Here is a 24,428-nt window from a genome sequence, read left to right as displayed (position 1 = left end):
AAGGTGTCACTGGGAGGGTACTCTTCCTGAGGTCTGGAAAGGGAAGTTGAATTGGGAAAACAGTTGACCTATTTACAAAGTTTACACGGCCTGGGCAATTGCCCCAGGCTCAGCTCTTTCATTGACTAGAAGTGAATTTTTATGTAGCACTTATTATTATTGTTAAGCCAAGTAGGTTCTTAACAGCTGAGCTATTGGTCTGAAAATTCCCTTCACTTCTTCATGAAAGAAGGAACAATTCAGGTGAAAATTCGGCATTGGGTGGGTTTTTCTGCTGCTTCTTCTTTTTTTTATTTTATGTATAGGTCAGAAAAGGTCACTGTTAGGAGGCTTTCTAGGCCAGCAGTTTTCAGTTCTGAGCTTTTGTCCGCCTCCCTCTCCTTTTGCCCCTCCACCTGGGGATGTAGTGCGGAGCCTCCCACAGCACGAAAACGTGGCTCTGTTTATTCCACATATTCCTGGCATTGAGCATTTACTGTTACCCTTAGCCCAACTGGGTCTGAACCACCCCCTAGGGGGCTTGCGGTCTAAAGAGCTGCCTTTGCTCCTCTTCCTATCAGCTGTCTTGTTAAGACTGACCTCAGCTCATGCTTAATTTATAGATGGAGAAACTGAGCCTGGTCAGAAGTGAGATAAATAACCTAAGGTTGTACAACCGACAGTGATGGAGCTGGGGCTGGAGCCCAAAGCAGATGGCTGCAGGGCCCAGAATGTCAGCGTGGCCCCAAAACTTTCTTGTATCCCAGGTTCTTGATAAAGTGGGCTCCCTGGGGTACAGCAAGGCAGAAGGGCTTAGGGCCCAAGCTAGTGAGGGTACTCTTCTGAGAGCTGTCTCAAGTCCTCAAGGGGACCAGAGCTGGAAAAAATTAGTCACTTTGATCTAATTATTTCTTTCAAATAAAAGAAAAAAAAGGGCCAGTGAGGAGCTTCCCATGGGCGCTGGCAGCCCAGCCTTGGCCTTGAAGGGCCCCCTCTGTCTGCCCTGGCATGAGGGCAGGCTGGGCACGCAGCTAAGAGGAGGATCTGCTGGTGTAGGAGCTCTGAGCTGCACCTAGCCAGTTGTTTACTCACAAGCACTCCTGAGCACCTACTGTATGGCTGGCACTCTGGATGCAACTGGGAATGACACACCTGTGCTTGCTCTATGGAGGTGACAGGCTACATGGGCCAGAGGGTCAGCCAATAGGTGAAGAGGTCTCCTTAAGGGTTTGAAGAAGTTCCCCCCAGAAGGGCTGGGGAGGCCACAGAAGACATTCCTGAGTGGCTGCTACTTGAGGGCAGATGTGAATAAGGAGGAGTCGTGGGCAGGAAGCCCTGGAGATAGTCCTCTCCTCCAGTGGGAGGGTGAGAGACGTGGAAAGGTCAGTGTGGCTGAAGCACAGTGGCCTGCAGTGACAGAGGCATGGGGTGGGGGTGGGGGGAGCATAGAGAAAAGTTCAGAGAGAAATAACAACAGCAAGTGCTTCCGGGAACATCCTTCCCCTGCTGTCATGCCATGAATCTTCACTTGTGTAGACCTGGCTGAAAGAAGGAAACCTACCCCCATGCCACTGTGCAAATGGGACCCGGAGACAGAAGAGGACTTGCCATCAGGGGCAGGTTCTAGGTCTCCTGCACCCTGCCAGGGTGGTCTTGGCATCAGATCCCGAGGCCCACTGAGGTGCCCAGGGCCCCAGTGGCTGCCAAGTTGCATGTGACAGCTTTGAGCTGGCAGTTCAGGGACGCCAGGGACTGGGTGAGTGCTGCCAGGCCCAGAGAGATGCAAAGTGCCTCACTGAGCAGATTAGAGATGAGGCCCCTCAATAACCTGAGTGTCCCCCTCTCCAGGCCTCCCCAGTCCCCTCCAGCAGGCTCAGAGCAGGTTCCAGGGCCCTCCAGCTACGGATAGGGTGGCAGGTAGAGGAGACGAAATGGCCTGGGGACACATCTGGTCACAGGTGCTGGTGGCAGCAAGGTGTGGGGTGGGCGGGCCTGCTGGGAGGTGGCAGTCTAGGCTCCTCAGGTACCACAAAGAACAGGGATTTTCACACTTTAGGCAGGCCAGCATCTAGCTGGGCCCGCCCATCTCACAAGCCCGCCCCCCTCAGGCCATAATGGGCACAGCAGGGGGTGGGGACCGCCAGTGGGGGGAGGGAGCCTTCCAGAGGCCCGGGCCGGGTCCCTGCTGGTTGAGGTCTCTGCCTACAGCATTTGAGTATTCTTGTCATGGAATCAAAGGGGGTTGAGGGATAGTAGACATCCCCTCAGGACCTGTGCTCGCCACCTGCTTTCTCACGGAGGCGGGAGGTATAGGGGGTGCAGGGCGGCGGCCTCCCCTGGGTGCGTCTCCAGCACTTTGCCTCTTGGCTTCCCTTAGCAGCGCCCTGCTCAAGCAGACGCCCACCTGGTGGGCGGAACTCGGTCCCTGAAACACGCCGAGCCCGCGGGGCTCTCTCCCGCCTCCGGGCGCGGGGTCGTCTCCTGCCCAGCAGGGCCCTGGGCATTGCCTAGCGCCCGAACCCACCCTTCGCTCTCAGGCCTGTCCTCAAGGCACCCGCAAAGGCGCCAATTTCCCGGGAGTCTCCGAAAAGCGGCGCTGGCTCCTGCGCCCTCTCGGAGCTGAGCGGGTCGGACTAGGGCAGGGTCCAGAAGATACGGAGACCAGGTGGGACAGAGATGGGAACCCGCAGGGGCAGAGCGCAAGAAACAGAACTTAGACTGGAAAGCCCAGGTGGAGAAGACGCGAGGGGCGGGACGAACAGGTCCGAGGGCCGGGCGGAGCCAACGACGGGGGAGGGGGTCCCGCTCCAGGTGACACTTGAAGAGCTAATCCCGGGCCACCTCCTCCCGCCTGGCCTTGATTGGCAGGCGGCCTGCGAGCAGCCGCTAGCGGTAGAGCGCCCCGGGCGCCCAGGCTAAGGCGTACGGCCCCCGCGGGAGCGGGCAAGTAGGAGGGGGCGCCCGCTTATATATAGCGGCTCGGCCTCTGCCGGCCCAGGGCGCAAGCAGGCGCGCACGCCCCGCGGGTCCAGGCACCCGGCTTCCGCCGCGTCCTCTGCCGCTGCCTGCTGACCTCCTCCCCATGCAGCCCGGGTAGCGTCCGGCGCCCAGGGGCCGCGTTGCTCGCCTCTTGCTTTCCCTCGGTTGCGAACCCGGGCCGTGCGCTCCCGCGGGCCGCCGCAGGCGCAGCTCGGCCTCCGGCTTCCCGGGCGCACTGACCGCCTGACGGACGCGCGGCCCTCGGGCCGGGATGTCGGGGCCCGGGACGGCCGCGGCGGCGCTGCTCCCGGCTGTCTTTCTGGCACTGTTGGCGCCCTGGGCTGGCCGAGGGGGCGCCGCCGCGCCCACCGCACCCAACGGCACGCTGGAGGCAGAGCTCGAGCGCCGCTGGGAGAGCCTGGTGGCGCGCTCACTGGCCCGTTTGCCGGTGGCAGCGCAGCCCAAGGAGGCGGCCGTCCAGAGCGGCGCCGGAGACTACCTGCTGGGCATCAAGCGGCTTCGGCGTCTGTACTGCAACGTCGGCATCGGCTTCCACCTCCAGGTCCTCTCCGACGGCCGCATCGGCGGCGTGCACGCCGACACCAGCGACAGTGAGTGGGGCCGGCCGGGCGGGGAAGGTCGGGGCCAGGGGACAGCCGCCACCTCTGCCAACTCAGTCAATCGCATGCCGAGGAGCCGGGCGGGCACCTGCTTGCCGGCCCAGGGAACCGGGGCAGACTCGGACTCCGATCCTTTCTGACACGAGGACCAGGGGATGGATGCTCACACTCCTGGGTCCCGCAGTGGAGCAGAACCCTGGCGGCCGATCCCCACCTCGCGGCCTTGGGCTCCGGGCTCCGACTTCAGCGCCTTCGCCTGTGGGCACACGGCACGGTGAACGAGCACTGGAGCTCGCGGGGGCCCAAGACACTGGCCCAGGCCTGGGCCAGGCCCCGGGACCGCCTGGCTCACGTGGTTCGGGACTGCATGCGGCCGCCGAGGAGCCGACTTGAGACCAGCTGGTCTGCGCCAGCTCAAGCTCGGGTCGGAGCCCTTGGGGGCGGCCTGGGCGGTGGGCTCTTTACCCCCCACTCCAGAAATGGGGCCTCCGCAGTCTTACAGGCCGAGGGGTGGTGTGGGCCAACATCGGGCCGCCCCAAGTGACCTGCGCCTCGCCTGCAGGCCTGCTGGAGCTCTCCCCGGTGGAGCGCGGTGTGGTCAGCATCTGCGGTGTAGCCAGCCGGCTCTTCGTGGCCATGAGTAGCAGGGGCAAGCTCTATGGCTCGGTAAGTACCGCGGGGGTCTGCTAGGCCCCCAGCTGGGGACCGTGACAGAGCCAGCAAGATTGCATCACTTCCAGGACTACCTCTAGCTGGGTCACAGCAGGGTGGCAAGGTGGCAATGTCATAAGGCTGGCAGTGCCATCCCCTGGAAAAGCCCAGAGGCCCCCTGTACAAGGGGCGCTCCTGCATGGCAGGAGCAGTGAGGATTCTGCCATCCTTGAGTGCGCATCTCCCAGCCCGGAGCTTGGGAGCCTTCTCCATAGCCCAGAGGGGTAGCACTGCAGTCTGTAGGCCTGGCAGGTGGCAGGATCACCAGCTGTCATGGGCTGACCACACATCACCTTCTCACCCTGTGAGTGTCTTGACACCCTGACTGCCCAGGAGAGACCTCTCAACCCAGAGCAGGGCTGGGACAGAAGGAAGCCCCTGACCTCTGGCCCCAGGGTCCCTTGCCCAAGCGGTGGCCCAGCCCTAACTCTGTCCTCCTTTGCTCCAGCCTTTCTTCACTGATGAGTGCAAGTTCAAGGAGATACTCCTTCCTAACAACTACAACGCTTATGAGTCCCACAAGTACCCTGGCATGTTCATCGCCCTGAGCAAGAATGGGAAGACCAAGAAGGGTAACCGAGTGTCACCCACCATGAAGGTCACCCACTTCCTGCCCCGGCTGTAACCTTCCAGACGACCCCAGCCTCAGCCTCAGGAAACCCCTGGGAGGGGAGCGCCCAGGGTCACCTTGGTACACTTTCTTCAGATGGAGAGTTGAATGCAACAGTAGGTGTAAGATATTTAAATTAATTATTTAAATGTGTATATATTGCCACCAAATTATTTATGGTTCTGTGGGTGTGTTTTGTATTTTACTGGAAAAAAAAAGACAAACAACTCTGACTTTTCTGGTGCAATGGTGGGAGAATCTTACCATTGGATTTATTTAACTTGGCAAAAAATTGTCACGAGTGTGCTGCTAATCTGTGTTTTAAAAAATGGTGACATTAGATCCCAAGGTCAATCCTGTTTTGTGCCATCCCCCTGTGGGATGGCCAGGAGCCCATCCCTCTGTCTGAAAATGCCTGCCTGAAGCTTTGGAAACCAGCTAACCGCGCTCTGGGTCTTGGCTCCTCATCTGAGCATCCTCCGGAGGCCCACTCCTTTTGTGCCCTGTTGCTACTAATCGGGACATATCGGTTTACTGCGGGTACAGAAAGCGCAGTGTCGAGCCCTCACTGCCACTGTTTTTAGATCTGCCAAGACTGACCTTTGAACTTTCCTGTAGTCAATCTTCCTCCGTCTACCAGATGGGAGAGACCCTTGGACAACTTTATAAACTCCTGTTTTCCTTTTTTGGATCGGCCACAGCCCACATTGCTGTGGCCATTGGAAAAGACAAAGCTATTTCATACATTGGACAGAAAGAAATCAGTGACTTGCCAGAACGCTAGAAATGGATGAGATATGGTGTATTTGCAAACACCACTAAGAAACCAGTGATGGAGTATCATTTGTGATAGCTGGTACTTCTGACAATGTAACAGAATGTATTTTTATAAAACAAACAAACCAACCCTGCCTCCAAACAGGTTTCCCTGTGCTTGGGGAGCTTGGGACTAGAAGTAGCCATTATTTTTAGGTGAAATGTCTGTGTAATTGTACAGAAACACTCGGTGCAGTGTTTGCGTGGAGGAGCCTGCTGCTTTCTGATGCATTCCCTGCTTCAATGCATTTAACACCTACCTCATTAGCCCTAAAACCACTGGCCAAGTCTGCAGAAAGCTCAGACAGGGTGCAGGAGTTCCACATCCCAAGTGGCTTTTTTTCCATATGTAGCCGAAAAGGATTGCAGATAGCGTCGGTGCGTCCCATTCAAACCTTGTCACGTTTGAGCTATCTTTACCCTGTGATTTACTTTTAGTAAGGGCAATCATGGTGAAAATATTTGCAGACAGCTGTTAGAGTGCACTATATGGTCACCAAGTAACCTTATATTTTTCTTTATATATTTTACAAATGTAACCCCTGTCGTTGAGACAGCCATGGAAGAGGCAGGGTCGATGATGTTTAAAAAAAGTTCTGAGGTGATGGCAAAGATTTAATTTTAATGAATGACTTTTTAGAGTTTATACAAAATGACCTTAGCTTGCTACCCGAAATGCTCTGAATGTTTCGTCAAGACCTTAATACTCTCCTAGGATGTTTCTGAACTGTCTCCCGAATTAACTTTATGGGAGTCTACAGACAGCAAGACTGGAAAATCTGATTGGAGTTTTTGTCTTTCACATTCCTTTTGAAAACTCTTTGTTCGAATGCAAATCATCAACTTAAAATACTATTCTTAACCAAGGCCTAATAGAAAGAAGCCACTAAGACAGGACCACACATCCTGAACTGCTGTTCCTACAACATAATCAGACTTCTTAAATTTTTAAGCCACGCCCTAGACTCCAGCAGTGTTGAGGACAAGTGATGCTTCTTACATGTCTTCAGGCTGTTTGAGGGGGGTAATGGGGGGCATGATGCGTGGACTTTTTGTATTTAATGTAGTGACAAACCATGCTTGTCTTAAATGCATTAAATTATTATGAGATATCTCAGAGCCCAGTTAAATTGTCAAGGAATACGATGTCTTAGGCACAGAATTTGATTGCCCTTGACCACTTCTATATATATTTCCTCAGCAGGTCACGCACGATGCATACAGGGATGTCACTGTACCTTTAAAATACTGTAAAGTCTTCACGTTGCTGTGATGGGGATTTGCGGTTTCCATATTTACACACTGTTGCAGCATCTGTCTGGTTTTATACAGGTGCCGACCCATGTCGTGATGTATGTGCTGTGCACATTGAAATGCCGAATAAAATGATGAGCATTTATCATGCAAAAAAAGAACCCCACCAGATGGATGTAAATAATTGGGAATAGTAGTAAAAAACGATTAAAACGTGCCGTGAAATGCCAAGACCTGGATCCCTCCCCCCGTGTTCTAACAGTGTTTCTATTTGAGGCCTCGCATTGCTGGGGGTGGGGTGGGGGAGGGGGCAGCGGAGATGAATTTTAGCCAGCTGTGTCCACACAAATGTAGTCTTGAAAACCGGAGCCCAGGGGTGGGATAAGTGTCACAGTGCTTTTGCCAGGACACTGAATCTTGCAGTTTATTCTCATTCTTCCAATGGGGCTAATTCGCACCATTGCCACACTGTAGCTAAGCAAAGCTCTGTGCTGTCCGACCTGGCCTTCACTAAAGCAATTTGCACTTCTCTGGAGTGGGGGGTGAGGCCCCATAGCTGGTCATCAGAAGACCAACTTAGGAGCATTTTTTGGCTCTGAGTAGTCACCACCAATAGGCCTTAAGTCAATATAGTAAACTTCAACTGGCCTTTTAGAAAAAGGAAATGGAATAAAACCACATAGAATAGACAATACCTGAGTGTATCAATCATAGGAAGAGTGGGAATTGTTTTGCAAAATTTTGATTTTAATGATACGCATGTATGCTACATATTCATAACCAGTCTCTCCCTGGATGTATTCATTAGTATAGTGGATTACACTTTTTAACAAAATCTGAACCACCAACCTAATGTGCCTGGGATCTGGGATTCCCTGTCCCCATACATCCAAATACTTCACAGAAAGACCCCCAAAAGGCAATCAAATTTGGAGGATCCTTAATTATACCTATTTTGCTCTCCAGGGCATCACATCTTTCCCTTATTTCTTTTTTTTTTTTTTTCGGCCGGGGCTAGGTTTGAACCCGCCACCTCCGGCATATGGGACCGGCGCCCTACTCCTTCAGCCACAGGCGCCGCCCTTTCCCTTATTTCTTTTTTTTTTTTTTTTTTTTTTTTATTGTTGGGGATTCATTGAGGGTACAATAAGCCAGGTTACACTGATTGCAATTGTTAGGTAAAGTCCCTCTTGCAATCATGTCTTGCCCCCATAAAGTGTGACACACACCAAGGCCCCACCCACCTCCCTCCTTCCCTCTTTCTGTTTCCCCCCCCATAACCATAATTGTCATTAATTGTCCTCATATCAAAATTGAGTACATAGGATTCATGCTTCTCCATTCTTGTGATGCTTTACTAAGAATAATATCTTCCACGTCCATCCAGGTTAATACGAAGGATGTAAAGTCTCCATTTTTTTTAATGGCTGAATAGTATTCCATGGTATACATATACCACAGCTTGTTAATCCATTCCTGGGTTGGTGGGCATTTAGGCTGTTTCCACATTTTGGCGACTGTAAATTGAGCTGCAATAAACAGTCTAGTACAAGTGTCCTTATGATAAAAGGATTTCTTTCCTTCTGGGTAGATGCCCAGTAATGGGATTGCAGGATCAAATGGGAGGTCTAGCTTGAGTGCTTTGAGGATTCTCCATACTTCCTTCCAGAAAGGTTGTACTAGTTTGCAGTCCCACCAGCAGTGTAAAAGTGTTCCCTTCTCTCCACATCCACGCCAGCATCTGCAGTTTTGAGATTTTGTGATGTGGGCCATTCTCACTGGGGTTAGATGATATCTCAGGGTTGTTTTGATTTGCATTTCTCTAATATATAGAGATGATGAACATTTTTTCATGTGTTTGTTAGCCATTCCCTTATTTCTTAACACCCATGATCTAGGTATGACAAGGAAGTACACGGGTGGTATTTCTGGGCTGAATCATGTCCCCCCACCTTAAGGATATGGGGAAGTACCTCCGAATGTGACCCTATTTGGAAATAGGATCTTTATGAGGTAAAAACAGGTCATGGTGGGCCCTAATCCACTGTGATTGGTGCCCTGCATGGAGGCCACATAAAGAGAACAGCCCACAAAAATGAAGAGGAAGGCAAGGTGGTGACACCGAGGAATGTCAGTGCCTGGGGGCGGGGGGGGGGGGGGACGCAGACCAGATTCTCCCTCCCAGCCCTCAGAAGGAGCTTGTAACCTCCAGGACTATGCAACAACAAATTGCTGTTATTTTAAGCTCCTGCCTTACCTATTACCTGTTCCTCTTGCTGGCCCTGTGGCCCTCAGATGGTCCAGATCTGTCCCAGCCAGACGAGGGATGTTGCATCCAGCTTCGGAGTTAAAGATCCACCATTGTCAGCAAAATCCATCACCCAAACAGAGCTTCCACGTGGCTTTCCAGCCTCGAGCGTGGAGGGGTTATGGGGTGCCGAGGTTGGCTCTGAAGGGAGCCTTGGATGTCAGTCACTCATCTGACACATGTCTGGTGAGGGCCTACTATGTGGCGGGCACAATTCTAAGTGCATACAACAGTGATACCTGCCCGCCTGGTGCCCTCATTATGCAGAGGGAGACGGCAGTGAGAGAGCAGGCAGTGGGGTGACGCTCGTGGCAAAGGTGACATCTGAGCAAAGACTTGCAGGTGCTGAGGGAGAAAGCCATGCAGGGAAGAGCATTCTAGGCAGAGAGAACAGCCAGTGCAAAGGTGCAGAGCTGGCTGCGGGCCTGGTCCGTTTCTGGTACCTTGAGGGCAGGGCAGGGGAGGCCAGGTCAGAGGCCTCGGTGTGGAAAGGGTTTTGTGTTTGCAGCCCCTGGTTCACCCAGAATCTGGTTCAACTCAGTCTGGCTGGTGTCACCAGCAATCTCTCTACCCACTGTCCCCCCTTCTCTGGGGGCCTTCTCGACGTGCAAATTCCATCCTGCTCCCCTGGCTAAAATTCTTTTCACAGCTCTCCCCTCTAAGTCCCCCATTGCTCTTAGGGTCAAGATCTCAGCTCTCACCCAGGCCCACGCGGCTGTTCTGCTCATTGATGCCTAATGGGCTACCCTGATTTGGGGACTCCAAACCACAGCCATTGTGGACGCTGCTGGTCAGGGATTTGGACAGGGCCTGACTGGGCTCTTCTTTGGGGTAAGGGTCTAAGGCCAGACTCCTGACAGGAAAGGTAGAGGGCTGGGCTCAGTGGACTGTCGACTTGAGGGTCCACACATGGCCCCTCCAGTGTGACTCACCTGGGGTGGGAATCCTTCCACAGCAACTCGAGGCTCCCAGGGAGGGTGCTCCAGGAAGCCCAAGGCTTCTTATGGCCAGGCCTGGAAAATTCCAGAACATCATGTCTGTCATTGGTCATGCAAACTGCTCAGACCAACCTAGAGGAATATACGAGAATCAGCAGTAATCTTTAATCTGCCACAGAAGCCCCCTTTGCTGTCACCAGTACCCATGCTGCCACCTCCCTCTCATCACATTTCTGTGTATAGCTCTGCACTGGACTCTCAGAGCCTAAAGGCACCATCTGCTCGGCCACAGGGCCTGTGCACACGCTGCCCTCCCTGCCCGGAATGTGCCCACCCCAACCAAGCTCTTTACCCAGCTGTGTCAGCGTCCCCAGGGCTGCCATCACAAATATTGCTTGTTGGCTTAAAATGGCAAAAAACAGTTCTGGAAGCCAGAAGTCTGAAATCGAAGTGTTGGCAGGGCCATGCTTCCTCTGAATGCTCCAGAGGAGAATCCCTCCCACCTCTTCTGGACTCCGGTGGGCCTGGCGTTCCTGACCTGCAGCCGGAGCCCTTGGGTCTCTGCCTGTGTTGTCATGTGGCCTGTTCCTCTCTGTGTGTCTGTGTCTCTCCGTCCACATTTCCCTCTTCTTTTAATGACACCAGTCATTGGACTCGGTCCTCCCAGCCCCACCTCATCCTCTTCACGTGACTGCAGCTGCAAAGACGTGTTCCATTCACAGGCTCCATGTGGGCATGCATTGTGGAGGACACTCATCCATCTGCTACTCCTGTTAGCTCAGGTCCATTATTAAAATCGCAATTCAAAGGTCATGTGCTCTGAGGACTAAAGAGGTTAAGGCCTGTGGTGTCTGGAAGACAAAGGGGCTGGCTGGTCACTCAGTATTGTCGTTCCCCGGAGCCTTTCTGGCCAGCTCCCACCCCAAATTAACCCAGGTATCCCATCACGTACCTTCTGTGTCTCTGGTCACATGTGTGGGGTTGACCAGATGGAAGTTCAGGACCAGCTCCTATGGATCATCTTGGGACCCAGGGGCTTGGTGACCTTCCACTCAGAAGTGGTTTCTCTGGACCTTCATCTCTGGTGCCCACAACTTTGTCCCTGGTCCCTGTCCCTTTGTCCCTGCATGTCTGGAGCATCCAATTTTGCCTCTGTGGTGTCACCTCCAACTCTCCAGCTCCAGGTCCACCTCTAGCCTGGCATCAGGGGAGGTAGCCAGCCCCAAGGGGCAGCCCAGCTTCGGGGGGCAGGCAGGACTCTTGTGCTACCCCAGACTGGCCATGAGTTTTGAGCAATGAGATTAAGTCCTGTTCCTTCTTCCATAGATGGAAAAAAGGATAATAAACCCTCGTCACAGGTCGTGAGGAGGGGACTGAGGCAGAGCTTTGGAAACCTCAGCCGTCTGAGCACCTCCAGCGCTGCCACCATGTCAACATGGGCCCTGGGTTTTCCACCGTAGTGACCTTAACCACATCTGTGGACCCCTTCCGTATCATCTGTACTTCTATTTACCCAATATTTATTGTTTCAGTAAATCCCTTTGTTCCTTAAATAATTTTTTTTAAACTTTACAGCACCAGCTTAAATAGAAAAACATTGCTGCTTGCCGCTCACAGAAGGTAGACTGTGAAAATAAACACAACAGGATGTGAAGAATTTCTTGCAAGATGCAGGTGCCTGACAGAAGCACTGAGTCCGGGGCTTGCCCTCTTTTCTTCTCCCCAAGGGAGATTTGCAAGTGTCAGAGAGGTAACAAGGACTTACTATCACCAAACGGAGACTTTCCCCTGGGACTGAGTGGCTGAAAGGGAATCATCTTCGCAAGGTGAGAATCAGTGTGACCAACCTCCATTCCACCTAGAATTGCCTCTCCCGCCCCAGGCCGGTGTGGCGCTCTGCGCTTGGGACCACACCCTGTTAGTCCACAGAAGGGGTTCAGCAAAGCCCCAGGCTGCCTTGTGCTCACGGAGGGTCAGCTGCGATTTCAGTGACCTATGTGGCTAGCTGACACAGCTGTGGACTGTGAGATCAGCCACAGGGGGGTGGCTGACCCTACCTTCCCGGTCAGAGTGGAGGAGTGCCCAAGCTATCTGACCCAGAGGGGAAATTGCACCTGGCAGGAGACTTCATCCCTTCATGGGGTTGCCTCAGACCAGGGCCACTCACAGCAGCTAAAGTAGCCAGAGATTCCACCAGCCCAGGCCAATCCTGGCTTATCCCTGCTCAGAAGAGCTTGCTCACATGGTCCTCCAAGCACTTCTTAGTTAGACTTGTATAAAATGACAGATAATGCTCTGTGGTGGTGACTTCCTTGAGTCCCCTTTCACTGAGAGGTAGGTGTCTATGTTCCTCCCTCTTCAGCCTGAATTGGCTTCTGACTGCTCCTGCCAATAGTGTTGGCACAGGTGCCATCATGTGACTCTTGAGGCTGGATCATGGAAGGTGATGCTCGGGGCCCTGAGCCACCATGTCAGAAGTCTAACTTCCCAAGGTTGCCGTACTAGGAGGAAGCCCAGCTTGCACAGACAGGCCACGTGTCGGTGTTCTGGCAACAGTCCTAACTGGGTCTGGACTTCAAATCACCCCAACTCAGACACCAGACATGTAAAGAAGCCTCTGCATGGCTCCAGCTCCCAGCCGTTTGAGTCCACCTAGCAGAGGTTCCAGATGTCATGGAACAGAGATAAGCTGTCTCATTGTGTTCTATCCAAGTTCCTTGTAACAGAGTCGGCTAGCCCAGTCGCTAGCCAGGTGGCTGTCTTATGGTGCTAAGGTTTGCAGCAGTTTGTCATGCAGCAAGAGATGGTGGGTCAGGCTCAGACAGAGAGACAGGGACAGGGCAGTGAGGAATGTGCCCCGTTCTTTCTGCAGCCTTCTTCCTCTCTGGGACCAAGGAAAATCAAAGGCAGGCCAGCCCCGGTGCCTGCCATTTGAGAACAGTGACGAAGGACAGGGCTTCCTTATCCTTGGGACTTCTGGAAAAATCCAGGGCTTCGTGTGCTGAGGGGAACAGTGCAAATCCTCGCTGTTGTCCCCGGATGACTAATAATCATCTTATCCTGAGGGCCAGGAGAAGGGATTCCTTAGAGCAGGGATGAATTGTTCCTAGTCCCCAGAACTGGCAGAAGGCTGCCACTGGCACCCAGACCCAGGCTCAGCAGAGAGGTGATGGTTGGCCCTGCCTCTCCTACCTTCCTGTCCCTCAGCCTCAAACAGATGCTGTCAGGCCCTCCACAGTCCCTGTCCTCCCCACTATTCAGTCTGACCAGACTGGGGCCAAAGGAAGACAAAGTTATAATCAGGCAAAGAAAACAACAACCTGGGAGATAGAGTCAGCTGAGACTGAGAGCAGAGGACCCTGCTTAACCTGGGAGATAGAGTCAGCTGGGACTGAGAGCACAGGACCCTGCTTAACCCGGGAGATAGAGTCAGCTGGGACTGAGAGCACAGGACCCTGCTTAACCCGGGAGATAGAGTCAGCTGGGACTGAGAGCAGAGGACCCTGCTTAACCCGGGAGATAGAGTCAGCTGGGACTGAGAGCAGAGGACCCTGCTTAACCCGGGAGATAGAGTCAGCTGGGACTGAGAGCAGAGGACCCTGCTTAACCCGGGAGATAGAGTCAGCTGGGACTGAGAGCAGAGGACCCTGCTTAACCCGGGAGATAGAGTCAGCTGGGACTGAGAGCAGAGGACCCTGCTTAACCTGGGAGATAGAGTCAGCTGGGACTGAGAGCAGAGGACCCTGCTTAACCTGGGAGATAGAGTCAGCTGGGACTGAGAGCAGAGGACCCTGCTTAACCTGGGAGATAGAATCAGCTGGGACTGAGAGCAGAGGACCCTGCTTAACCTGGGGGATAGAGTCAGCTGGGACTGAGAGCAGAGGACCCTGCTTAACCTGGGAGATAGAGTCAGCTGGGACTGAGAGCACAAGACCCTGCTTAACCTGGGAGATAGAGTCAGCTGGGACTGAGAGCAGAGGACCCTGCTTAACCTGGGAGATAGAGTCAGCTGGAACAGGATTAAAACCCACAGAGCAATTAACTTTGGAAATAATTTTTTTGAGATAGTCTCACTCTGTCACCCAGCCTAGAGTGCCGTGGTGTCAGCCTAGTTCACAGCAACCTCAGACTCCTGGGCTCAAGTGATCCTCCTGCCTCAGCCTCCTGAGTAGCTGGGACTACAGGACCCTGCCACAATGCCTGGCTAGTTTTTTCTATTTTTGGTAGATATGGGGTCTCACTTTTGCTCAGGTTGGTCTCAAACTCCTAAGGTCAAGGGTTCTTCCTGCCTTGGCCTCCCAGAGTGCTAGGACCACAGGTGTGAGCCACCATGCCCAGCCAACTTTTAAAATAATGTTTAAAATAATTTTGAATTGTTCAACAGGTGGGTGTTTTGTTTTATTTTTAAGGATAATGGCTGAGTCCAAGGTCTACAAGATCACCCAGCAAAAAGTGTCTCCTGGCAGCACCCGTAGCTCAGTGGGTAGGGCGCTAGACACATACACTGAGACTGGGGGGTTCAAACCCAACTGGGCCCAGCTAAAATCAACAATGACACCCGCAACAACAACAACAACAACAAAATAGCCGGGCGCTGTGGTGGGCTCCTGTAGTCCCACTTAAGCCCAAGAGTTTGAGGTTGCCATGAGCTTTGACGCCACGGCACTCTACCAAGGGTGACAAAGTGAGACTCTGTCTCAAAAAAAAGAAAGAAAATGTACAATAAGAACACTGCATCATAATCTTACCGCAAGCACCATCGTACCTATAGTCACTGACAGAAATGTTATTATGTGACACGCAACTGTACCTGATGAAATTCCACAAGCACCAGCCTGTGTCTTGGGTCTCTCTGTGTTAAAAAGTGAGGATTCGTGAGCACTAGGTGGGGGTAAGAGGTGTGCTGGCCTTAACTGGGAGTTTTCCACTTCCAATCATAAGTGTGCAGAAGAATGGGAAGGGAATGGCTGCACCACTGCCAAATCCAGCACGCGATGCTAATTCTGTGAGCCATTCACAGCGGGCTCCTACCCCACCAGAGGTATGTGGCCAACACTGGGAAACCGTCAAGCAGAACAGGAAAAATAAGCCAAGACAGGAGGAGCGTGAATCTGTGAGTCCACCGAGAAGAGAGACCAGTGCTTCAAAAGAAGAGGTTACAGAGGGGTGCCAGAAAACATGCGTTAAGAAAGGAAAAAACTAGTCAGATTATAATATGCAATGTATACTGATAATGTTTGTTACCTTGTATCTCTTGTAATTGCAGAAGTCAAACGTGAGTTGAGTATTACAATTTTATTTATTTTTTTTGTGGTTTTTGGCCAGGGCTAGGTTTGAACCCGCCACCTCCGGCATATGGGACCGGCGCCCTACTCCTTGAGCCACAGGCACCGCCCCAATTAATCCTAGCTGTGTACATTAATGTGATCCTGGGGCACCATACACTAGTTTCATAGACCGTTTGACATATTTTCATCACACTGGTTAACATAGCCTTCCTGGCATTTTCTTAGTTATTGTGTTAAGACATTTATATTCTACATTTACTAAGCTTCACATGTACCCTTGTAGGATGCACCGCAGGTGTAATCCCACCACAATTTTAATATGTGTACACATTTTTTTGCCATCCTCTGTACGTGTGTTCCTCACAGCCATGGACCGTGCTCAGAGAAGGGTTGTGTATCTGGCCACAAAGGAAGCTTAATAACCATCCCCCCTCAAGAAAATGATAATGTGTGAAAGTGATAAATAAATAATTCTACCATGATTTTTTTCTCTACACATATACATGTGTTTATTTGGTTTCCACTTTTTGCCTTTACAAAATTAAAAAGGCTTAAAATTTAATAACAATGTTTAAGATAAGGACTAGAAACAAAAACCTTGTAAAGAACGAATGAAGATAATACATTCGTTCAGATAATACATTCAGAAAAGAAATCAGACAATTGCTGCAACGAAATATTGAGCAATAATAACAATAATAATGCAAAAAAAGTAACATTCACATTGTCAAATAAGAGTATGTCTGTCATAGAATGCTTTGACTCTGTGGTTCAGTATATAGAGTCATTAGTCAACTTCTTTTTTTATTCTTCCCAAGTCTCAAAAATAGCCAACTAGTATTTATAAATAAAAATAAAAGATAATTTAAAAAAAATAGATCATGCCAAATCTTACAGACAATAGAAAAAAGAAGAAATACTTCAAAATCATTCTACTTCATTTGGATACACCTGATAATAAAATTCGAAAAAATATATTATTATAAAGGGAAATTACAAACATATTTCACTTATAAATGAGGGTGCAATATTCTAAACAACATATTAACAAATTGAATAAAAATTAATGTTTAAGTAATGTACTTTGGTCAAAATTAAATCCAATTTATGTGAGAATTAGTCACTATTTTCTTTTCTTTTTTTCTATTCATTTCCCTTTGTCTGCTCTCCCCTTCCCCCATGCCTCACCATGTCATTAATTGTTATTAATTGTCCTCATATCAAAGTTGAAGACTTTGGGATAGGATTCATGCTTCTCCATTCCTGTGATGCTTCACTAAGAATAAAGTCTTCCACCGTACCAGCTGTGGTATATGTACACCATGGAATACTATTCAGCCATTTAAAAAATGGAGCTTTTGCAGCATTTCTATTAACCTGGATGGAGGTCTACCACGATTTTTGAAATTGTCAACCACAGAGAAATTAAAAAACAAAGCCGATTCTGACAGATTGCAAAAACAAAAATAATTCTTCCCATTCCTGTAGCACATCCCTCAGGAATAAGACTTGGTAGTTCTCCCATGAAGAGATGGACTCTATATATTTCTCCACCCCTTGAATCTGGGCCTGGTCGTGTGGCTGGCTTTGCTCCATGGGATAGTGAGCAAGTGTGATGCAAGGAGATCTCAGCCACTCGGGCTTGTTTCTTCTTGCTGGACTTGGTAACCTGTGAGCCTCATGGTTGAAAAGCCTGGCCTGGCCTGATGGATGATGCAGCCAATAGCTTACTGACCGCCAGGCACATGAGGGAGGCCCCCTGGCCTCATCCAGCCCTGCCGGAACACAGACACATGAGGGGGCCAGCATGGGCAGCTGGGCCAGCCCAGGGTGGAAGAACCTTCCCACCCAACCCTTGGACAGTGAGTTAGAGAAATAGCTATGCTTTTAAGACTCTAGGTTTTACACGGCTTGCCCCAGAGCAAAAGCTAAGCCATATACTTACTATCTGTAGTAACTCCCAAACCAAAGGCAAAATAAAAGTGAATACGCCAAATTATCCGTAGAGCTCGAACAAGGGCACCTCATAACAAAACACAGGTGTGAGGCAGGGCTCAGGGGTCCATGCCTGTAGTCCTAGCACTTTGGGAAGCCGAGGCAAGAGGAATCCTTGAACTTAGGAGTTTGAGACCAGCCTGAGCAAAAATGAGACCCCCATCTCTACTAAAAATAGAAAAAACTAGCCAGGCGTTGTGGCAGGCGCCTGTAGTCCCAGTACTTGGGAGGCTGAGGCAAGAGAATCACTTGAGCCCAGGAGTTTGAGGTTGCTGTGACCTATGATGCCATGGCACTCTCCCCAGGGTGGACAGAGTGGAGACTCTGTCTAAAAAAAATGTATTTAATGTTCAACTAGTGATGAAAATTAAAAGAAGGAAAACAACTCCCTGCTCACTGTCTGAACTACTGCCCAAAGAGAGAAACCACAGTGCCCTGTCACATTCTCACATCCTAAGAAAGGAGAAGCTTCTTCATAAGGAAAAGTTGGGGGAGGCACCCTGATCACGTCTGCTCTGCCTGCTCTAATCAAGCAGCACCGAAAGGGCGGCTTAAATGTCTATTTATTGTCTCACATCCTGGAAGCTGGAAGTCAGAGGGCACGGTGCCTCAGGTAGCCTGATTTTTCTCAGCTGCAAAATGGGGTGGCCACAGCACCTACCTCACAGGGCCTTCCAATCCTCTCTAGAAGACCCCAGATCAAGAAATTCAGCAAAGCTAGAGCTCAAAGCCCAGCCCACGCCCCATCTAGAGCCCTCAGAGCTGTGGGGACCGTGGCCTAGGCTGGGTAGGCACCAATCAATGTGGGGGCAGGGTGACTGGGGCTATTTGGGTGAAGAAAATCAGGCTAAAGGCAGCCTCTGCCCAGGCTCTGCCTGCTGGTAAGTATAGGGGGGCTATATCTGACCCCAAATGTCTTTAACTCTAGACTCCCCTTAGGCTCCTTCTTGCCAGTGACAAGCTTGGGATATTGTCCAGGCTGGAAAGATGAGAGGTCTCGTGCCCACAGACCAAGTCGTAGCAGGTGGAAGCAGAGTGTATGTGCCACCCACAAACTCGGTGGCTCCAAGCAAATGTAAACCTGTGTCCTCACTTGGTTGTCCCTCTGTGCTTCTGTGCCCTCTTTTGTTAAGGACACAGTCAGATTAGCTTAGAGACCTCCCATTTGACCCCATCTTTCCTTAATGACTCTGTGAAAGGGCAACATCAATTTATGTGAGAATTAGTCACTATTTTCTGCACTTACCTCCATCTCACAGACAAGGGCATTGCCCAGGGGCGGACCACTCAGCCAGTGGCAGAACCAGACAGGGACCCAGGCCTCTATGCTCCCAGAGCCCTTGGCTGTCCTCACTGAGCTAGTTTTCAGGCTGGAGCATCCTTGACCCACCAGGAATACTCCACGGGTCCCGGGGAGAGAGGCTCTGTGTGCCTGACCATACTGAGAGCAGAACCCCCATCAAGGTGCAGGGAGTCCCCAGGCACCCCTGCAGCTCTGAGGCTGGGCCAGGGGCACCCAGACATGCCCTGGGTGGTGGGTAGTCTCTTTCCTTATCAGGGTTGGCCCCCAAACATACTCACACTTCCCAGGGAGGCTCCTGGGTTCTTCCTAGTTTCTGACACCAGCCCAGGAGGTTGTGGATTTTAAGAGGGGAGCAAACAGAGCCTGGTGAAAATCCCAGACCCTGCCAAGCCCCCAACTCTTTGAAACCAGCTCCAGGGCTCTGGCCTGATTTGTACTTCAGAGCTAATGTAATTAGGGACACATTTGCTGCCAGAATATGTTAATGGACTCAAATAGTCCCCAGTCACCTGTCCTCCCACCCTGAGTTGATAGGAGCCCAGCCTGGGTCACTGTCCCCAGGGCTCCGGAGGGCTCTGGGGACATTGGAGGGTTCTAGGTAGAGTGTGAACTTGGGCTTGGGCTCCAGCTGTGCTGAGTTCTTGATCTGGGCTCTTCCCAAGAGGCCCTTTAGGCCCATGAGGTGGGTGCTGTGGCCACCTCATTTCGCAGGTAGGGAAAATCAGACTAGAGGCAGCCTAAGTCACCTGCCCAGGCTCTGCCTGCTGGTAGGTATTGGGGGCTATATTTGACCCCCAAATATCTTTGACTCTTGACTCTCCTTAGGCCCCTTCCTGCCAATGAGATATTATCCAGGCTTGAAAGATGAAGGGTTCAGAGGCTTTTGGGTCTCATGCCCCCAGACCAAGTTGTAGCGGATCAAAGCACAGTGTACGCACCTCCCACAAACTCGGTGGCTCTAAATACATTTTTAAAAATGTATTTTCTCTCAGTTCTGGAAGTTAGAAATCTGAAATTAAGGTGATGGCAGGGCTGCGCTCTCATGAAGGCTCCAGGTGGAGGTCCCTTCCGCCTCTCCCAGTCCTGGGGGCCCAAGTGACCTCTCACTTCCTCCATCTTCAGATGACTTCCCTATGATCTGCTCTCCTTGTCTTCCTTTTTATGTTCTTATTTTTTTAATTTCTTTTTCTAACAGAGTCTCACCCTCTTGCCCTGAGTACAGTTCTGCGGCATCACAGCTCACAGCAACTTCAAACTCTTAAGCTCAAGCAATCCTCCTGCCTCAGCCTTCCAAGTAGCTGGGACTACAGGTATCGGCCACAGTGTCCAGCTAGTTTTTTCAATTATTATTATTTTTTTTTTTTGAGACAAGAGTCTCACTATGTTGCCCTCAGTAGAGTGCTATGGCATCACAGTTCACAGCAACCTCCAACTCTTAAGCGATGCTCTTGCCTCAGACTCCCAAGTAGCTGGGACTACAGGTGCCCGCCACAACGCCCAGCTATTTTTTTGTTGCAGTTGTTATTGTGGTTTAGCTGGCCTGGGCTGGGTTTGAACCCACCAGCCTCGGTGTATGTGGCTGGCACCATAACCACTGTGCTATGGGCGCCGAGCCAAGTTTTTTCTATTATTAGTACAGGTGGAGTCTTGCTCTTGTTCAGACTGGCCTCAAACTCCTGAGGTCGAGCAGTCCTCCCACCTTGGCCTCCCAGAGTGCTGGGATTACAGGCATGAGCCACTTTGCCCAGCCCCCTTCTCTTCTCTCCTAAAAACACCTGTCATTAGACCTGGGTCCTACTCAAAATGCAAGATGGTCTGGCCTCAAGATGCTGAGCTTAATTACATCTACTAATGTTCCTGGTAAGGCCACTTTCACAGGTTTCAGGGGTGAGGTTATGGACATGTCTTTTGTGGGGACACCATTCAACCCCCCACAGTTGAGGAGAGATGAGCCTGTCCCCACCTCAGCCAGCTGGGCTGGGCTGTGGGCCACCCTCCTGCGCTCTGGACACAGGAAGCAGAGGGCTGGCCTGGCTGACCCCATCCAGTGCTGGGCCCAGGCACAGAGTGGACAGAAGAGCCGGCCGGGCCTGGACAGTGTGTACAGTGAGAGCAGAGACATAATCCTGAAGAAGGTGAACCCCTAAAATCCAGTCCTGAGTGGGTGGGAGCAAGACCAACCAGCTCTCGTCAGCCAGCCTCCAAGGCCACTGTCACTCTGCCCCTCCACAATTGTCCAGCCACACTAGCTGGCCCCCTCCCACCACACCATGCCCATCCAGCCCCAGAGCCTCTGCACTTCTCAGTCCACCTCATTGTTCCCACCCCAGATTGCAGCTGTCCTCCTGGATTCCAGCCTAGGCGGGCCTCCCGGATACCTGACCATGCCCGGTTTTTGTTACTCCCTCATACCACCACTCCTGACCACCTGTGTGTCTCCCCCTGGCCTCTGAGCCCCATGAGAGCACGTCCTTACCCATCTCATTTGGCCCCTTCACTACCTCATCCCCAGCTTCTGGAGGAGCACCAGCATAGAGCAGGGCTGGATGGATGTTTGTTGAGTGAATGAGTGAGCACAAACAGGCATTGGTTTATAAATGCACCCCAGCCCTGAAGAATTGCTCCCAGGCAGCTCTAGCTGAGAGAGGTTGCCCCAGACTCTTGCTTCCCTCCTGTCTGCCATGAGGGCCCTGGGGATGTTTGGGGACCTCAGGGTGCTGGCCCCCTGTCGACCCCTGTGTTGGCTCATTCTAGCTGGCTGGGAGCTAGGCAGACCAAGGAGGGTCCAGCCACCTTCACGCCTGGAACAGGGTCAGCCTGGCTGTTTGCTGGAGTCTGTGGTGCCCAGCTTGGAACCTTTTGGTGAGAAATGTGCATTTTCATGGCAAGATGGACTCAGGAAATCTCCTCCTATTCATGTGCAAACACAGGGCCTCTGGGGTCCCCAGGGGCTGAGCTTTGACAAACAAGGATCAGAGAGAGTGAGGGAGGGGCCAGGTCATACACAGAGGCAGGAGCTGCACGGGAAGCTGTTCAGTCTGGGCCAGGCTGGCCGGAGGGTCACATGTGTTCTCTAGCTGAGCTTGCTCCCAGCAGCGGCTGATGTGCAGAGAGCAGAGGTCAGGACCAGGCTACAGCCCCAGCTTAGCTGCTGACACAAGTGGGGCCTTGAGCATGTTAGCCCCCTCCAAGAGCCTCGGGTTCCTTCTCTGCTAAGTGAGCCTTGGTCACTTCTACTGTCCATCTCCTAGACAGCACCGGAATCCTCTCGTTCCTAGAATGCTCCCGGCAATGGGCACCTGCTCTTAATGTGGCCAGAGGGGCCACACTCTCGGGACAGAGCTTGGCTGAGTGCAGCTGGAGGTTCTGTTGGACGATTCCATTGTGACATGTGCTCTCTGGGGACCCACATAAGTGTACCTTGGAGGCTCAAGCAGCTCCACTAGCCTGTCAGATAAGAGCCAGGATGCCCAGTTAAGTCGGAGGTGAGATAAACATTAATTCTGCAGTATAAGTATATCCCAACAATCACATAGGATATACTTGTACTAATAAGTTATTCCATGTTTATCTGCAGTTCAAACATAACTGGGCATCCTGTTTTCACTCATTACATCTGGCAACCCTAATTCCCCTTTCTGGAGCCTCTTCCACACTCCTTCCCCAGGACAGGGTTTTGGAGGGACTGTGACTCTGGAGAGCAGGCCGGGAAGGGGTGAGGTCAGGCAGGGACTATGTGATCCTGACCCAGGGGATGTGTCGGAGCTTTCGACTGCCAACTGCAGCATGTTTCTAAGGGGCGGTGCTGCTCCGGAATCACGATGTCCCCTCTCTGTCTCCCTGCCCCAGGACCAGCCAGGCACCATGGCAAAGACCTTGGCTGGAAAGCTCTGCTGACTCCTGACCCTCTGCCCTCTTACCATCTTCTGAGCCTCCCCCTCTCTCAGGCTGGTCCCTGAAACTCTAAAACCCAGTGGGGGACAGAAGGGCCAGCCAGTTGCCCACTGTCATGAGGACAAGGCTCTGCAGGGCCCTGCCAGCCCCCGGGAGCTGGGCATCTGGCTCTACCTGACTTTGTTCTTCATCCCTGGGGACCTCTTCACAAAGTGTACCAAAACCATCTCTGGAAACTTGACACGCTGATGACCCCCTGGCCTTCCTGGGGGCCCACTGGGCTCTTTCCAGGAGGGTCTCACAGGGTGTGCCAGATGGAGTGAACACTTCCTGCTGCTGATGTGCCAGGAAGCTGTGGTGAGATGAAGGAGAACGCGAGGGAGGGCCACCAGGAAGGCCACGTGGGGATAGGGCGGGCAGTTTTAATTCCAGGAGTTGGTGAGACCCTGCTGGGAAGGAAAGTGACCCCTGGGCATGAACGTGAGGCGGGAGCAGCATGAGGATCCTGGGCAGAGGACACAGCCTGGATGCTGGGTTGGGACAGGGAGGAGACCAGAGGGGCTACCCGAGGTGGGCAGGATGGAGGGATGGGGGGGCCTTGAGACCATGGCGAGCCTCGGACTTTTGCTTCCAGTGAACTGTTGGACAGTTTTAAGCACAGCAGGAGCTTGAGGTGACTCGGCTGCCAAGGAGTCTCCTGCCTGTCAGGCGGGGGACAAGTCACAGTGGGATGAGGAGCAGTGGCGTGGTGGGGAGTAAGCTGGCAGAGCTGGCTGCCTCCCCATCCTTGACTGTGATGACCACTGATGCCTCAGATTGGAAATGCATTTGTTTTCCTCCTTTTCAATGAATGATTTATTTTCCGGTTTATAAAATGCACCCACCACATGAGCTCACAGGCCCTACGAAAGAACGTAAGGAATTTCCCAGCAGGACATGGGGGCCGGCCTTACCCCTCCCCACATCAGGCATCTCTTCCCGGCCCCCTCACCCCTGCAGGCCCAGCGCCCAGAGGCTGGAGCCAGGAACAGCCCTGCAGGGCCCCACAGGGCCCGTGGGAGCAGATTCCAGGCCCAATGATCCACCCTCGCCTGCGGACACCCTGTCCCTGAAAGGTCCCTTGCCTGGTCATCAGCATCAGAGGCCACCCCGTCCGGCGGTTTGTGGGCTGGGTGCCGGCGAGCAGGGGGCAGCCTGGATTTCTGGAAGCTGCAGGTCATCAGCTGAGCATTCCGCTTGGGGCCCCAGCAGGGCAAGACCCAGAGAGCAGAGAAAGAAGGTGGCAGGGGAAGCCCAGGGCAGCCCTGCCCCGGGGACTGGAGGGTCTACCCAGCTGTGCTGTGCGATCTTGGACAAATCACTTAATCCCTCTGTCCTGTGTGCCATCCAGCTGCAAAACAGTACTTAGGAGGCTGGAGGGGCCGGGACCCTTAATTAAACCATGTTTGCAAAGTCCTCAGAGGGCCACAGATGAAAGTGCCTATTGAAGTACAAAGCTCTGTTCCCCGTAACTCTCTCGGTCCCGGGCAAGACTCAAAACCCATAAAAGAAGAAGGAAGACAGGGCCAAGGTCATTTGACTCCAAGCACGGACCGGTCAGCTCTATGTAAGGCTGGCCCCTGGGGCCACCAAGACTAGGCCTGGACAGTGGCCTCTCAGCTGCAGGCCTCGGCAGCCACCCCCTCCTGGCCCTCTCTGTTCCTCACTGGGCAGCCTGATGCCATTTATATGAA

At 52.2% G+C, this 24,428-nt stretch overlaps 1 protein-coding gene across 1 annotated transcript; it reads left to right on the top strand.

Annotated features, from left to right (window-relative positions):
* The first annotated feature begins 2,914 nt into the window (after positions 1-2,914).
* On the top strand, positions 2,915-5,179 carry FGF4 (fibroblast growth factor 4). The gene is made up of 3 exons (XM_053562496.1): positions 2,915-3,569; positions 4,141-4,244; positions 4,738-5,179. Exons 1-3 carry the CDS (start codon positions 3,230-3,232, stop codon positions 4,912-4,914), a joined length of 621 nt encoding a protein of 206 aa, XP_053418471.1. The 5' UTR covers positions 2,915-3,229; the 3' UTR covers positions 4,915-5,179.
* Positions 5,180-24,428: the final 19,249 nt, after the last annotated feature.

Source organism: Nycticebus coucang, chromosome 14 (genome assembly GCF_027406575.1).
Source record: "Nycticebus coucang isolate mNycCou1 chromosome 14, mNycCou1.pri, whole genome shotgun sequence".
Taxonomy (NCBI): Eukaryota; Metazoa; Chordata; class Mammalia; order Primates; family Lorisidae; genus Nycticebus; species Nycticebus coucang.
The sequence above is the reverse complement of the archived record's forward strand: the minus strand, read 5'-3'. Positions and strand labels throughout refer to the sequence as shown.

Excerpts from the sequence above, each read along its gene's own strand:
- FGF4 (XM_053562496.1), top strand. The coding sequence starts at position 3,230 with ATGTCGGGGCCCGGGACGGCCGCGGCGGCGCTGCTCCCGGCTGTCTTT. Across the intron at positions 3,570-4,140 it reads GCACGCCGACACCAGCGACA|GCCTGCTGGAGCTCTCCCCG; the intron begins GTGAGTGGGGCC and ends CCTCGCCTGCAG. Across the intron at positions 4,245-4,737 it reads GGGGCAAGCTCTATGGCTCG|CCTTTCTTCACTGATGAGTG; the intron begins GTAAGTACCGCG and ends CCTTTGCTCCAG.